The sequence below is a fragment of the Perca fluviatilis genome, chromosome 17 (assembly GCF_010015445.1).
Source record: "Perca fluviatilis chromosome 17, GENO_Pfluv_1.0, whole genome shotgun sequence".
NCBI classification, from domain to species: domain Eukaryota; kingdom Metazoa; phylum Chordata; class Actinopteri; order Perciformes; family Percidae; genus Perca; species Perca fluviatilis.
Genome location: NC_053128.1, coordinates 6,452,893 through 6,467,808, shown reverse-complemented (window position 1 = coordinate 6,467,808; position 14,916 = coordinate 6,452,893). Strand labels below are relative to the sequence as shown.

General features: G+C 40.7%; 2 protein-coding genes across 2 annotated transcripts; both read right to left on the bottom strand.

The window, feature by feature from the left end:
• Positions 1-6,559: 6,559 nt before the first annotated feature.
• On the bottom strand, positions 6,560-8,208 carry LOC120545845 (tripartite motif-containing protein 16-like). The gene has a single exon (XM_039780462.1). The coding sequence runs from the start codon at positions 8,195-8,197 to the stop codon at positions 6,560-6,562; it is 1,638 nt and encodes a 545-aa protein (XP_039636396.1). The 5' UTR covers positions 8,198-8,208.
• A 1,303-nt stretch (positions 8,209-9,511) lies between these two features.
• LOC120544967 (E3 ubiquitin/ISG15 ligase TRIM25-like) lies at positions 9,512-11,781 on the bottom strand. Its single transcript, XM_039778875.1, has one exon. It carries the CDS (start codon positions 11,719-11,721, stop codon positions 10,048-10,050), a length of 1,674 nt encoding a protein of 557 aa, XP_039634809.1. The 5' UTR covers positions 11,722-11,781; the 3' UTR covers positions 9,512-10,047.
• Between the last annotated feature and the right edge of the window lie 3,135 nt (positions 11,782-14,916).

Genomic DNA, 14,916 nt, shown 5'->3' with positions numbered 1-14,916 from the left:
GGGAAATGCAACGCTACCAAGCCCATAGACCGTGACCAAGCCACGGCTTGTAGCTTACATTTTTAATGTCTAAATCGAGCCTGCCACTTATCAGCCAAACAAAAAAAAAAGAAAGGGGCTACACAATAGCCAATCAGAAAATAGCACTATTTTATCTGGGTAAGATTTAATGCAGCAACCAATGAAAAAAAGCAAAGTATACAGACACTTAAACCCTAAACATTCGCTCATTCAGAGACCAGAGCCCCAAACGGGGCTCTGTGTCTGTCAGAAGGTCTGACATCTACCGTATCAGCAGAGCAATCACGTAATGCACAGCAGACTATGGTGCAGGTAGATTATTTTCTGAAATATATTGACTATTATAACTTTATTTTTCTCAAAGTATCACGACTCCTCCAAACCTCAGATAAAAGAGATATTTTGAATGTGCACAAAGTTTTGAACATGAGCAGAAATCTTGCTCTAACAAATCATATTACAGTCCAGGGGTTTATTAATTCATTAAAATGAATTAATGTATCATTGACGTGAATAATTGTCATATGCAAATTTAAGGAGGTTACTTCCTCAACAAAAGATGCAAAAGGAAAGAGTAAATGATGCTAGGCTACATGTGTGCTGACTCAGATATAATTAGAAAAGTCGATCTACAGGAGAATAAATAGATGAAAGCAATACAGAATGCCTGAGCCTAACTGCCATATATTCCATTATGTTTTTATATTTGGATTTTAATCTATGTTTACCTTTACATAAAGATTTCCAGCATAAATTGATTCAGAAAAAGGTATAAATAGGTGCATACAAATTCACCAGAATGCAGGAAATGAAGAGTTTAATACTCAAAAATTTCCCCCAGACCCCCCCATTATCATAAGTAACCATGCAGAAATTGAATAAATACTTTGTATTTGGTTGAATTGTCAGTGCCATGTGTCAAATCTTTTCTTGTGTAAATCTGAGCAATTATTAATAATAACAACAAAAACACTAATAATAATAATATTAATGAAACACCCCTATTCCTGCGACTTGTCCAACCCGCCACCAATCTATGATCTTTTTTTGGGGGGGGGGGGGGGGAGGTGTCACTCTTGCCTGTCTTCAAAACTTGAGAGCCCTGTATTCCGTTACTCCCCAACACTGACGCTTAGCAACGGGAGATATTTATATAGTCCGCTCAGCTCGTACAACCCTTCAGCTCAGACAGCTACGAGCTAATGCTATGCTAGCAAGTTTCAAAGTCAATAACATTGTGTACAGTTGGCAATCAGCTATCCAGCCATGTCATTGTCCCCAAAACGATATAAAGATTTTCACGATCTGGCATGTGTACTGTCGGCTGCAGCCTGAAGAAGTGACCTGAACAGTGAAGATAACGTTATTCGCTGTGAAACAAAGTAAGTTTAGAGGAGCAGTGTAACTTACTTCTTGCAGCTTGTGTGTTAGCGCCATCCTGTGGTGTTCAGAGGATGAGGCACTGAATGACAACACTGTGTTGGAAATGTTTTTGTATTTTCTTTATCCTTTATCCTTTCATGTAGAAGTGTAAATGCTCAGTTTCACCGGAACTACTTTAGTAGGTGCCCTATAACATTTTTTTATGGACATCCTGCAGCCAATCAGAATCGAGTAAACCAGACCATGGTATAAGTAAGGGTTAATGCCCACCGAGGTGCCCATTCAATGCATTCTCATTAACAGGAACAGCCTGTGTTATTATATACGTTATATACTAAGTGTTAATTGTAAAAATAAATGTTATTTTAATTTAAAGTGCTCATATTATGCTTTTTGGCTTAGTCCCTTTCCTTTATTGTGTTGTATAACTTTTTGTGCATGTTATAGATTTACAAAGTGAAAAAGCCCAAAGTCCACCCCAAAGGGACTTACCATCTCCAACAGAAACCCTGTTCACAAACTGCTCCAAACAGCTCTATTGTATTCCAGCCTTTACTTCCATGGCACGCCCTCATACTCTGCAACTGACTGGCCAGCAGTCCTTACCTAGCTACTGAGCATGTGCGACTCCCAACAAAGATGGAACAGAAGTGAGATGCCTCACTCTGTAGCTAAAACAGAGAGCTCAACACACAGGGTGAAAAGAGGAGCTGCAGCAATGTGCAGTACAACAAAAATATAGTGTTTTTTGAAAATGAAACCACATAAACCTATTCTGGTACAACCTCTAAATATAATTATGAACCTGAAAATGAGCATAATATGAGCACTTTAAGACATTAACTGGCTGTGCGACGGTTCTGGCCTCCATGTCATACCTTAATTTCACTTTGAATTGATTCTGTTTCTTCAATTACTGATATATGTGGACAATGCATATTTTGGAATAAACTGGCAATTTAATTTATTTTATAGATATGTACTGTATGGTATATCTGTATCTGAATATCTCTCTCTCTCTCTCTCTCTCTCTCTCACAATTTCAATTTTCAATTTTCAATTTTCAAATTCCTATTGGCATGACAAAATCAATACATCTGCGTTGCCAAAGCAGAAGAACAAACATACATACAAACAACAACAAGGGGTGAATACATCTGATATAATAATACAAGTAAACAGGATAAGTATGATATAATTGCAGATAATAAACACATTCTCTGCATGTCCCTCAAAAGGTATGTTGAAACCATAATAAAATAGGAATAATACTAATAATATATACAAGTATCGACTTATTGTGCCTTGTGGCAGGAGAATATATATTTAGCTGCTAGCCATGTGTACTTTTATCGTCCCCTAATGAAAAAGGAAGCTTTTTGTCCTCAGTGAATCCAGTGAAAGCTCTGCGTGGAGCCTCCGCACAACCATAAATCAAGCTTTAGATTCTTTAGGCACCTACAATTGATTTTTGTATTAGAACAATGTATCAAATGACAATCTGTAGCTCCCCTCTGCTTTATAGAGCTTTGTGGTGAGTTTCAGCTGTTTTCAGAGTATACAAGACTAGCTGGTGACAGTGGAACATTATGGTGCAGCTAAATAGCCAAATATTTCCCTCAGGAGTTAGTAAAGACCAAAACAGAGTTAAAAGAAAAGAATATTGTATGTCCAAAGCTTTCCTTGCAGCCATGCCGTCCACTAATAAAAAAGGAAGCTTTTTGTCATCAGTGAATGCAGTGAAGTCTGGTATGCATTTTTCAAATTGTATACATAAGAAATGTAATTCTGTTTCGATGTCCTGGTGGCAGTGTGTACAGACACGTTCCTCTCTTGGTCGCCACAATTTAAAAATTGGTCACTGACTCTGTTTTCTGTTAAAATTTGTTTTTCTTTTGGAATTTTTGTTTTGAGATATTTGGCTAATTAGATATCTCTGTTCAGGGTGTTGTATTTTATTTTCATTTCGCCATTGTTCTGTGATATTGTTCTTTAAATTTTGTTTCAAATCTTTTGATTGAAGACTGTGATAGCTCTGTGTACCTCCGAGCCAGCTGGTCCAGGGGGTGAACATTTGACCACTGCTTAGGAGAGCTTTGTATGCCATGGAATTTTTATCAGTGTGATTTCAAATGCTGCCAAAATTTAATTGATATTTTTTGGAATTGAATTTACAGAGGGAATATAACGAGTTCTGCTCTGCATATATTGTTTGGGGTGTTAGGGCGAGCATTTAAAATTATTTTATAGAATTCCAATTGTAATTTTTCAGTGGGAGTTTTATCCCAGTTTATAAATTCTGGTTTCGAAACCGGGCCCCAGATTGGTGTATTATAGGTGTTATGAAAAGATTTTGGATTTTTAGCCAAATTCTTTGTTTTTCCAAATTTTCATTTGAGCTTTATTACACAGTGTATTTATGGCCAGGTTGAAACTCCCTGATGCACTAATTTCAACTCCTAAGTAATAATATAAACCATTTTGTTCTAGTCTGGTGTTCCCCAGAGTGAAGTTGTAACTCTGGCTTTTTCCCTGAGATCTGGCTCTCCTCTGAAATACCAAAACACTGGTCTTTTTCAGATTGACTGTCAGTGCCCATTTATGACAGTACCACCCTAGGACGGACAGGCTCTGTTGTAAACCCTCTTCTGTAGAGGACAACAGAACTAGATCATCGGCATAGAGCATGAACTTGATGTAAGTATCGTGAAGAATGAGACCTGGGGCTGCAGATTGTTCCAACATCGATGCTAGTTCATTGATGTAATTGTTAAACAATGTTGGACTCAAACTGCATCCCTGTCTAACTACACGCTCCTGTTTAAATAATTCTTACTGCACCTTTATTTTTCATGTACAGTGATTTAATAATGTTATAAACTTTACAACTTCACTGCTTTCAATAAGTTTATAAAAAAAAGCCCATCATGCCTAATTTTTTCAAATGTTTTTTTAAGTCTATAAAACATGCAAATATTTAAAAAAGAAATTATTTTGGTTTAGTTTTTAATAATGGGGTGTAAATGTGGTCTGAGGTACAATATTTCGTTATTGAAAGCCAATTTGATTTTTACATTGTGCTTGGTAAGGAAGGACAGTATTCCCACATTATTAATACTTCAGAAAACCTTCCTCAGTCTATTGTTCACACAAATGCCTCTGTAATTATTAGGGTTGAATCTGGTTATAGATCTCAGTGAAATAACCAGACTTTCTCTCTCTCTCTCTCTCTCTCTCTCTCGCTCGCCCCCAAACAGCAGTATCAGATGGCCACCCACCAAGAGCCAGGTTCTGTCTGAGGTTTCTGCCTGTTTAAAGGAAGTTTTTCCTCGCAGCTGTTGCACCAAATGCTTGCTCTTTGGGGGAATTGTTGTGTGGTCTATACTGTAAATTACCCAGCGATAACTTCTCTTATGATTTGACACTATAAATAAAATTTAAATTAATTTATTTACTTGTAATGCAACAACTTTCTAACAATATCTCTGTTCTGAGCATATACACCACTCTATACTGCACACTTGGGGTCAAACTACAGAAAAGCAAGCTTACAGAGACTTCAAGTAGCTTATGCAATGAGAATATAACTGAAGAGTCGAAGACGGTGTGGTGTAGAGGTATAGTGCAAGTAAAATGTTTGTGGCTGCAGGAGTCAATCCTTTACAAACTGTCTAAAGAAATCTTATGTATATATTTATTTTCCGGGTTAAAAACTCTGAAAATGAAATCATCTTGGCCTTGCCAAACATAAGGGTTAGCACTTATCAATCCTGCTGTGGAGACATTGGTATAGCTATCTCGCTGTAGGACACTGATTTTTTTATTCTTGGTTTCAGAGTAGGTATTGTGCTTTTATAAGTAATTTATTGTGCTTTTGCATGTAGGCTAATTTATTCTATGTAATGTCTTGTCTTTTATCTGGACGCTGAGTCTAATAAAGTGTTGATTGATTGATTGATTGATTGATTGATTGATTGATTGATTGATTGATTGATTGATTGATTGATTGATTGAATATCTTACTACCACATTTTTAGTTTGATTCTCTGTTCTCATACTCTCACTCTTTATTTCCTCTTCTTCAAATAAGTTTTCTTACTATGCTAACATTATCTGAAAGATTTTATTTACAACAAGTTATTTAATATTATTTCAAGGTCTGTCAAAATTAACGCCATAATATCGAGTTAACACCACTAATTTTTTGACACGCTCCGTAGTTTGGGAAATCAGGAAGCGATGCAGCAGTAACATTGTAGACGGCTAGCAGAAACAAACCTCTTTGAGCAGAAATGGATAAAGAAAAGAAGTCTTTTGAATGGCAAGTTGAGTTTCAAAGCCCTTCCACATGGTTCTCTCGACAAGACTAAAGTTATTTGCAAGTTCTGTCGATATAAATTGAGTTACCACCAGACTACTAAAATACAACTTGAGCATTCAAAACTTTTTTTAAAGTACATCTGGAACAGATAAAAAATGTGCGACTAATTTGCGATTATTTAACTATGCACAATCCTGCAATTAATTGTGATTCAATATTTTATCAGCCTTAATTATTTCATTAATTTCAAGAGAAAATACATTATGTTCATTTAATATTCAACTCACGCTTATTTGTTTTATTTTATTTTTATTTTAATTGGGGTTTTTGTTCTTTTTTATACCTACAAAAACTCCATGCCCCAGTCCTACCCACAATGTTTGACTGACAGGCGATAGCTGGCTTGCCTTGTTTAGGGTTGGGAATAGTTCTGGTTGTAACAATTCTGATTCCAATTCCGATTCTTCCTTTTCGCATTGATTTAGATTCTTTGAAAAAGGAAGAAGGAAGGAAGAAGAGATAAAACGGGTCACATGCTTATTTCACAGATAAGAGGAAAATGTTATTTTGATTCAATGGTGATTTCCAAGTTTACTGGGCTTTTTCAACGTAAAATAAAGCCACACTTTAGAGCGCCGCTTACTGTGCTCCATGGCTGCAACACAACAAGTGCCTGGAAGTATGCTGTATGGAAACCACCAACCGATGATTGGATTGAAAGCTAATTTTCCAAATGTTAACCAAACAAAAAACGATTCCATTGGAATCGTAATTTTTTAAACAACTCCAAGTTGACACTGGTTCTCAATGCCCAATCCTATTTACACCACCTGTCTACTTGAACTCACACAACTCAACAGAGCAATAACTACCATTAACCCACAGTCCAGCATACAGAGGCTGAGTGAATGTGGTCTGGACTCTGTGGAGGAGGGTCATGGTTTCAGAGACGCTGTAGAAACACAAAACCCCTGCACTGTGATCCAGGTACACTCCCACTCGGGAGGACCGAGGACCAGAGACGGAAGTTCTGAATTTGTTATGTCTGAATTCATAACCATTATTCAAGCAATCCAGTGCCCAAGACTTGTCGTTGTTCCCAAATCCACTTTCATAACCTGTTCTCTTCATGTGCTTGTATGCGACTGCTACAGAAACTAACCCTCTCCACTGCACCTCCCAGTAACACTGTCCAGTCAAACTCTCTCTGCTCATGACCTCAAGCCTGTCGACGTCACTGTGTGAACCGTTGGGACTAGATTGTACCTGCAGTGACAGCATTACGGATTGTCTCACTGTTGCTTTTCTGTTCCCTTCAGACAATAACAGCCCTCTGTGTGCTGTGTTTGGATCCAGCGTGATTTGATGGGAATACTGTAAGAATTCATCTCTGGTTTTAGGCTCTGCCTGTGGCAGTAAAACATCCACTTCCGTCTCTGTCAGTGAGACCTTGATCCACACATCACTCAGAATGTCCTGTAGCTTATCTCTGACCTCTGACACAGCTGCAGTCACATCTTTGAAGTATCGTACAGGACGGATATTGATGCCCGGGGACTCTTTAGAGTCAGTGAGATTCGACAGCGAGGGGTAGTTGTGTAGCAACTGGGTGTGTCCCTCTGTGTGTGAGAGTTGTTCCAGCTCAGTATCTTCTTGCCTCAGATCAGCTATTTCCTGCTGCAGCTTGTCCTGAAGCTCTTTGACTCGACTCACTTTAGTTTTCTGACGACGTCTGATCTGCTGCTTCACATCTGAGCTTCTTTTCTCAATGAGACAGATGAGATCTGTGAAGATCTTCTCGCTGTCCTCCACAGCCTCATCAGCAGAGTGATTGATAGCCTCCTCCTCCTGCCGAAGCAGCTTCACTTCTTTCTCTCTGTTCTGGATTCTCTGCTGGATCTTTTGCCGACTAACCCCGAGCTCTTTCTGCCCCTCAGTCACAGAGCACAGATAACAGATACACTGCTGATGTGCGTGGCAGAACATCTTCATCACCTCGCTGTGACGAGTACAGACGTTCTCCGGAAGCTTCTTGGAGGGCTCGACCAGCTTGTGTTTTCCAAAGGCAGGGGATTCATAGTGAGGCTGGAGGTGCTGCTCACAGTAAGAGACCAGACACTGCAGACAGGACTTGAGAGCTTTCAGCTTTCTCCCAGTGCAGACATCACAGGCCACATCTTCAGGTCCGGCATAGCGGTGATCAGCTGGAGCAGGTTGGAGTCCCGTCTTCTTCAGTTCCTCCACTAAATCTGCCAACATGGTGTTTCTCCCCAGGGCAGGCCTCGATCCAAAGGTCTGTCTGCACTGAGGACAGCTGTGGATTTCCTTCTGATCCTCTTCATCCCAGTGGCTTTTAATACAGCTCATACAGTAGTTGTGCCCACAGGGAATAGTCACTGGATCCTTCAGTAGATCCAGACAGATGGAACAGCAGAGTTTTTCCTGGTCCATCTGAATTCCTCGCTGCGCCATTTCACCTCTCAGAGACAGTGCATGTCAAATAGTTCCACTTTGTCATGCAAGAAACACACTGGGAACGGATCCAAACCAAAACTGAGATCCCTTTCTTTATGTTCACTCGCTGATTATGCATTAGATGGGGATTGACAGCATTCGCTCTTCACAGCGCGATGGCTACACCCATCTGTAAACTAGATCTGTGAAGGCTGGATAAGCAGGAAACACGTGGACTGAATGGGACTGGCTGCACTCGAGAGCAGTGAGGAGAAGGAGGGGTTAATAGGCTCTGATTCATTCCAGGAAGAGGAATCAATAAAAGCAAGTCATTGTGTTTTGCACATGAAGTGAAGAGTTTAAGACAGGAGACTGGATGAAGTCTGCCTAAAAATACACCCTGCTCACAATACACAACGTATGATAACCGTGCTCAGATAATTAGCCAGTTTTAGGTTGAGGTGTTGACCTAGGCCTCTCTTATTGAGTACACTTTGGTTTGTTTGGAGCATCTGTGTGACATGATTAAACATAACTGTCCCATGTACCAATTTAATCAAAAATGAACAGTGTGTTGACCTGCTAATGTAGAAGAACACAAACAATGTCGGTGCTGTTAGTGACGTGGCTTTGAACTCTTCAGATCCTCCGGTATTTATTACCACATCAGGGACAGAAAAAAAAGGTTTTCTTGAATATTGGTCAACCACACTGATCCATAGAGAGCAATCAGATGATAAAACAGAGAATTATTTAGTTACCCTATAGGGTCACCACCCGTTACATGTTCTCTGTGGTGGTTTTGTTTTCAAAGGGCTGTAAGCGATCAGATACCACAACGTCCCACATTGTTTTTCTCTATTCCTGTCCTATAAAAACTTCAGCATGAATGCCTGTCAGTAAAGGAGCAAGTCAGGAACAGAACTAATAAAAATGTCTATTTTCAAATATCTGTCTCCACATCTGCCACCTTTACAGTTTAGTTTGGTTGGATTTGTTTTTCATGCCGTTTTTTCACCACCAGGTGTCCCCCTTTGGCTATGTTTCCCTCTGTGGCAGTTAAAGGCCTTTTTCACAGCAGATATTTCAACTTGTCAGAGCAACACTATATATATATATATATATATATATATATATATATATATATATATATATATATATATATATATATATATATATATATATATATATAGTGTTGCTATGACATGCTATATCATATATATACACAGTACTATCACTTTCATATGTTCTTCTGTGGCTTTAATAATTTCTAGAATAAAGATGTAAACATACTGTTTTCATTTTGACAAATAAAACACTTTATTTGCGGATTTTATTGACATAAACAATCAATAAATCATCATAATTGTGGTGTATTGTTTTCATCCATATACAAGTTATTTCAATTATTTATCTACAAGTAGCCGTAATCAACCAAGCAAAAGGATTACATGTTTTCAATAATGATATTTTACATTTACATTTTACAATTAAAGTGTTCTTTCTTTCAGATCTTATTTGAAATCAGGGTCATCTTACCTGACAACCCACAAAACAGATATAACAAGAAACTCCTTAAAATGATGAATTTATTTACTCTTACCATTAAGCTTTACTTTACGTCCTCTATTTATAGTATTAGTAGTATGACAGTTTTTAGCTATTTTTGTCTTCTTTTTTGTTTTCTTTCAGTAAAAAATAATGAACACAATTTAAAAAAATATATATCTGTATAAAAGAAGAAAAAATGCTCTTCTTATATGAGCAGTGATTGTGATCAAACCCTAAAGGTAGTTGAGATGGATAATTATCTATTTACACACTCACAACAGAATCCACCCAGCACCTATTTAGGGTTAGGGTCAGCTTTAGTCTTTCGGCTCACAAAACTCAGCAGACGATCCAAAACCAAGAAAACCATAAGTCCTGAGTCCAGCATAGAGCGGCTGAGTGAATGTGGTCTGGACTCTGTGGAGGAGGGTCATGGTTTCAGAGATGCTGTAGAAACACAGAACACCTACCCTGTGATCCAGGTACACCCCCACTCGGGAGGACTCAGGACCCGAGACGGAAGTACAGATTCCGTCATGACTGAATTCATAATTAACATCTGAACAATCTAAAGCCCAAGACTTGTCATTGTTTCCAAATTGACTTTTGTCTCCTTTTCTGCTAATATCCTTGTATGCGACAGCTACGTGAACTCCTAACCCACTCCACTCCACCTCCCAGTAATGACGTCCAGTCAGACTCTCTTGACTCAGGACCTGAGACCTGTTAATAAATCGGCCTGGGTGACTAGAACACGACTGTTTTTTTCTCTTGTTTTTTGCTTTTCTGTTCCCCTCAGATAATTGCAGCTGTTGGTTTGCTGTGTTTGGATCCAGTGTGATTTTGTGCGAATATTTTAAGAATTCATCTCTAGTCTTTGGCTCGGCTTGTGGCAGTAAAACATCCACGCTAGTCAATGTATGCGAGATCTTGATCCATTCCTCGATAAGAACGTCCTGTAGTTTATCTACGGCCTCTGTCACAGCTGCAGTCACATCCTCAAAGTACCTCGGAGGATTGGTACTGCTACTGGGCAAGTCTGTAGATTCACTTAGACATGGCAGAGGGGGGTACTTGAGTTGGGTGTTATCCTGTTCGTGAGAGAGCTTCTCCAGCTCAGTGTCTTTCCTCCTCAGTTCTGAGATCTCCTGTTCTAGCTTCATTTGGAGCTCTTTGACTCGACTCACTTCAGTTTTCTGCTGAAATCGGATCTGCTGCTTCACTTCTGAGCTTTTATTTTCAATGAGATAGACCAGGCCGGCGAAGATCTGCTCACTGTTTCTGACAGTTTCATTAGCAGAGTCAGTGATGGTCTCCACCTCCTTCTGAAGCAGCTTGACATCCTTCTCTTTGTCCTGCATTCTCTGCTGGATCTTTTGTCGTAACACCCCAAGCTTTTCCTGCCTCTTAGTTTGTTCTGCTGCAGATGAAACTGTGTCGTGGCCTTTATGTTCCTCCAAAGAGCACAGATAGCAGATGAATTTCTGATCGGTGCGACAGAACATCTTCATCACCTCGTTGTGACGAGTACAGACGTTCTCCTGAAACGTCTTGGAGGGCTCGACCAGCTTGTGTTTTCCAAAGGCAGGGGATTCATAGTGAAGCTGGAGGTGCTGCTCACAGTAAGAGACCAGACACTGCAGACAGGACTTGAGAGCTTTCAGCTTTCTCCCAGTGCAGACATCACATGCCACATCTTCAGGTACGGCATAGCGGTGATCAGCAGGAGCAGGTTGGAGTCCTGTCTTCTTCAGTTCCTCCACTAAATCTGCCAACATGGTGTTTTTCACCAGGGCAGGCCTCGGTATAAGGAGCTGTCTGCACTGAGGACAGCTGTGGATTTTCTTATGATCCTCTACATCCCAGTGGCTTTTAATACAGCTCATACAGTAGCTGTGCCCACAGGGAATAGTCACCGGATCCTTCAGTAGATCCAGACAGATCGAACAGCAGAGTTTTTCCTGGTCCATCTGAATTCCTCGCTGCGCCATTTCACCTCTCGGAGACAATGACTGGCAAATAGTTCCACTTTGTCATATAAAAACTAGGAACTGGGAACTGATCCAAACTAAAACTGAGTTCCTCATTTCCACATCAATGATATACATGGAATGGGGCGTGGGCATTTGCACTCCACAGCATCACGGTAACACCCATCTGTCAACTTGCAGATCTAAGATGGGCAAAGGAAGCAGGAAACAAGATATTGTATTCTCGTTCCTCTTTTCCCAAGAGTAATTGCAAAATTGCCACAAAACAGGCTAAATACATTAAAGGAGGAGGAGTGTTTAAAGCAAGTCATTTTGTTATTATATCTCCTCTTTAGAACATGAAGTAAAGAGTTTGATATATCAGACTAGATGAATTCCACCATCCATACAGTAAAAAAAAAATAACTATGATAACCCTGCTCAGATAATGAGACCATTAGGTTGATGTGTTGACCTAGTCCTCTCGGTAACACTTTATTAGAAGGAGTGTGCATAAGACTGACATGACACCGTCATAATTATGACATTCAATTCAATTTCAATTCAATTTTATTTATAGTATCAAATCATAACAAGAGTTATCTCAAGGCACTTTACAGATAGAGTAGGTTTAGACCACACTATAATTTACAAAGACACAATAATTCCAGTAATTCCCCCAAGTGCTAGTATTTAGTACGACAGTTGTGAGGAAAAACGTCCTTTTAAGGAGAAACCTTGAGTGGTGAGGAAAACTTCCTTTTAGGGAGAAACGCGTTACAAAGTAACAGTAACGTAACAGTAACGTAACTACTTTTTCAGGTAAAAAGTAGTGTAACCCGTTACTACTGAAAATTTGGTAACGAAACGTAGTTCCTTTTTCAATTCAGCGCTACGTTACTTTTCCCAGGGACAGATTTGACAGACACACTGCCTTATCAGCTGCGCGCTCACAAGCTCCACACGTGACGTGACAGAGGCTGGTAGCAGAGCAATGCTGCAGCCAACGCTAACTTTTGAGAGCATTTTAAGCTTTGTGGCTTTTTGCTGGACAGCGCTCTGAGCAGAGAGCTACGTGACACATGCCACTACATCGCTTAGGACTGGTGGTTAAATTGGCCGTCCTACTGTCCTAGGCAGACACAAAGCTGACAACCTCACAGATGGATGCGGTGGAGATGGGCTCATACATAGACTAGGCTACACGCAGCGGACCGCTGTGGACTTGTGTCGGTCGCACGGACACGCAAGGATTTCCAGAAAAGAGGCTGCATGTGTCTACGACAATGCACGGACCATCGTGGCTACACGACCGGTAGGGGTCGATACAGACATCACATACACTAACACCGTGTAACGCCAATGACCTGCCGATGTGCTTTCAACCCGCGCTGGACTCGTTCATAATGAATCAGCCGTCACTCTGTGAGTAGAGAGTCCAGTCTGCAGTGTAGTTCAGACACTTTACTGATAAACTAGAGATTGGCTTTATGGTCAGAGATAGTTTTTGTATGATTAACTTCAGTCTCTGCCAGAGACTACTTTAAAATAACGCGTAACGTAAAAAGTTACTTTCCATAGGGGGTAACTAAGTAAAGTAACAGATTATTTTTTTAAGAAGTATGAGCAAACTTCCCGACACTGGTCACATTAAAGAAAATGGAACACTGGGGGGGCGCTAGTGAGCAGCGCATGGAGTAGACGTGCTTTCAGGGGCTCCTCCTTGCCAATATTTAAAATCGTTATTTTGACAGTCTCGTACTTAATTTTATCAGCCTCAGGAATAACTTTACATACGAGGGGCTTAACCAGTTAAGTGTATGCAACGATATGCCGAAGAAGCCGGTCAAAAACGTCGAGTTATCTCGACCACCCTCAGCTTCTGCTGGCGCTAATGCTAACAGTGCCAGCGGTAGCTCACCAGGTCATGACGACAGCGACAGCGACACGGAGCATCTGCCTTTAATCTGGGAGAAAGTTTCCGACAAGATCCTTGACCACATCAACGGCAGGTTTGATAAATTAGAGCAGACGCTTAAGGAGGTACAAAGCTCGCAAAGGGAACTATTGGAGAAGGTAGAGTCGGTGGAAGAGCAAGTGCTGGACCATGAGAACCGCATGACCTGCTTGGAGAAGACGGTCGCTAGCCTGAAAAACGAGAATGACGCACTCAAACTAAAAGTGGACGACCTCGAAGGCCGGTCGCGTCGCAATAATATTAAGATTATCGGCATACCTGAGCAGGAAGAAGGGGCAACCAACAGAATTTGTGAGGCATTGATTCCAAAGTTTTGACACGGGTTTCGGTCGCCGGTGGTTATCGACCGGCGACCGACCCGGCGCCACCGCAGTCGGAGCTAAACCTCGCGCCATCATTGCCAGGGTCCACTTTTATCGGAGAAGGAGCGCATACCGCCGAGGGAACGACAACTGGAGTACAAAGGCAACAAGGTGCTTATTTTCCCGACTACACGCCAGAGGTGATGCGGCAACGGCGTGAATACACCGGGGTCCTGAGGATGCCGGGGAGCTGAAGGTGGAGCACAGCCTACTCTTCTGCGCAGGGGCTCGGATAAAACACAAGGATCGGTTTAAGGTTTTCAGCACACCGAGTGAGGCAATGACTTTTGTGAACACTGACTTAAAGAACTGATCTTAAGGCTGTTGTGATCCCTTAGTGTATACTTGCACAGAGGGCTAATAGCATCATTTTGATGCTGCTTTTCTCATTTAGATAACTGTGTTCAACATTTTGAGAGACTGTCATTTTGTTTTCTCTGACTTCGGTCAGGTATGCTAGGCAAGGGAGCCGGGCTAAGTTAGCTATCACAGCTTTAATAGCGAGTTACAGGTTTGAAAGCGGGTTTCAGTCGTGCGTGTAGCGGTCCCGGGCATGAAGGGATGTCTGTGCTTCGTTTGGGGAAGTGCTTGGGGGCGGGTAGGGGACATGTTCAGGTTCATGGGTTTGTTTGAGTGTGTTACCTCAGATTACAAGGTAGATTCTTTATGTGTCTTGTTTTATTGTGTTTTGTGCATTTTTGAGAGGATACCAGATTGCTTTTATTCCAGAGATGATGTCAGTATCCGATAGAATAACCCATAGCAGTATAAATGATAAGTTTACATTGGTCACATGGAATGTAAAGGGGTTGGGTCATGTGGTTAAAAGGGGTCGAGTCTTCTCGCATCTCAAGTCACTAAAGCCAGACGTAATTT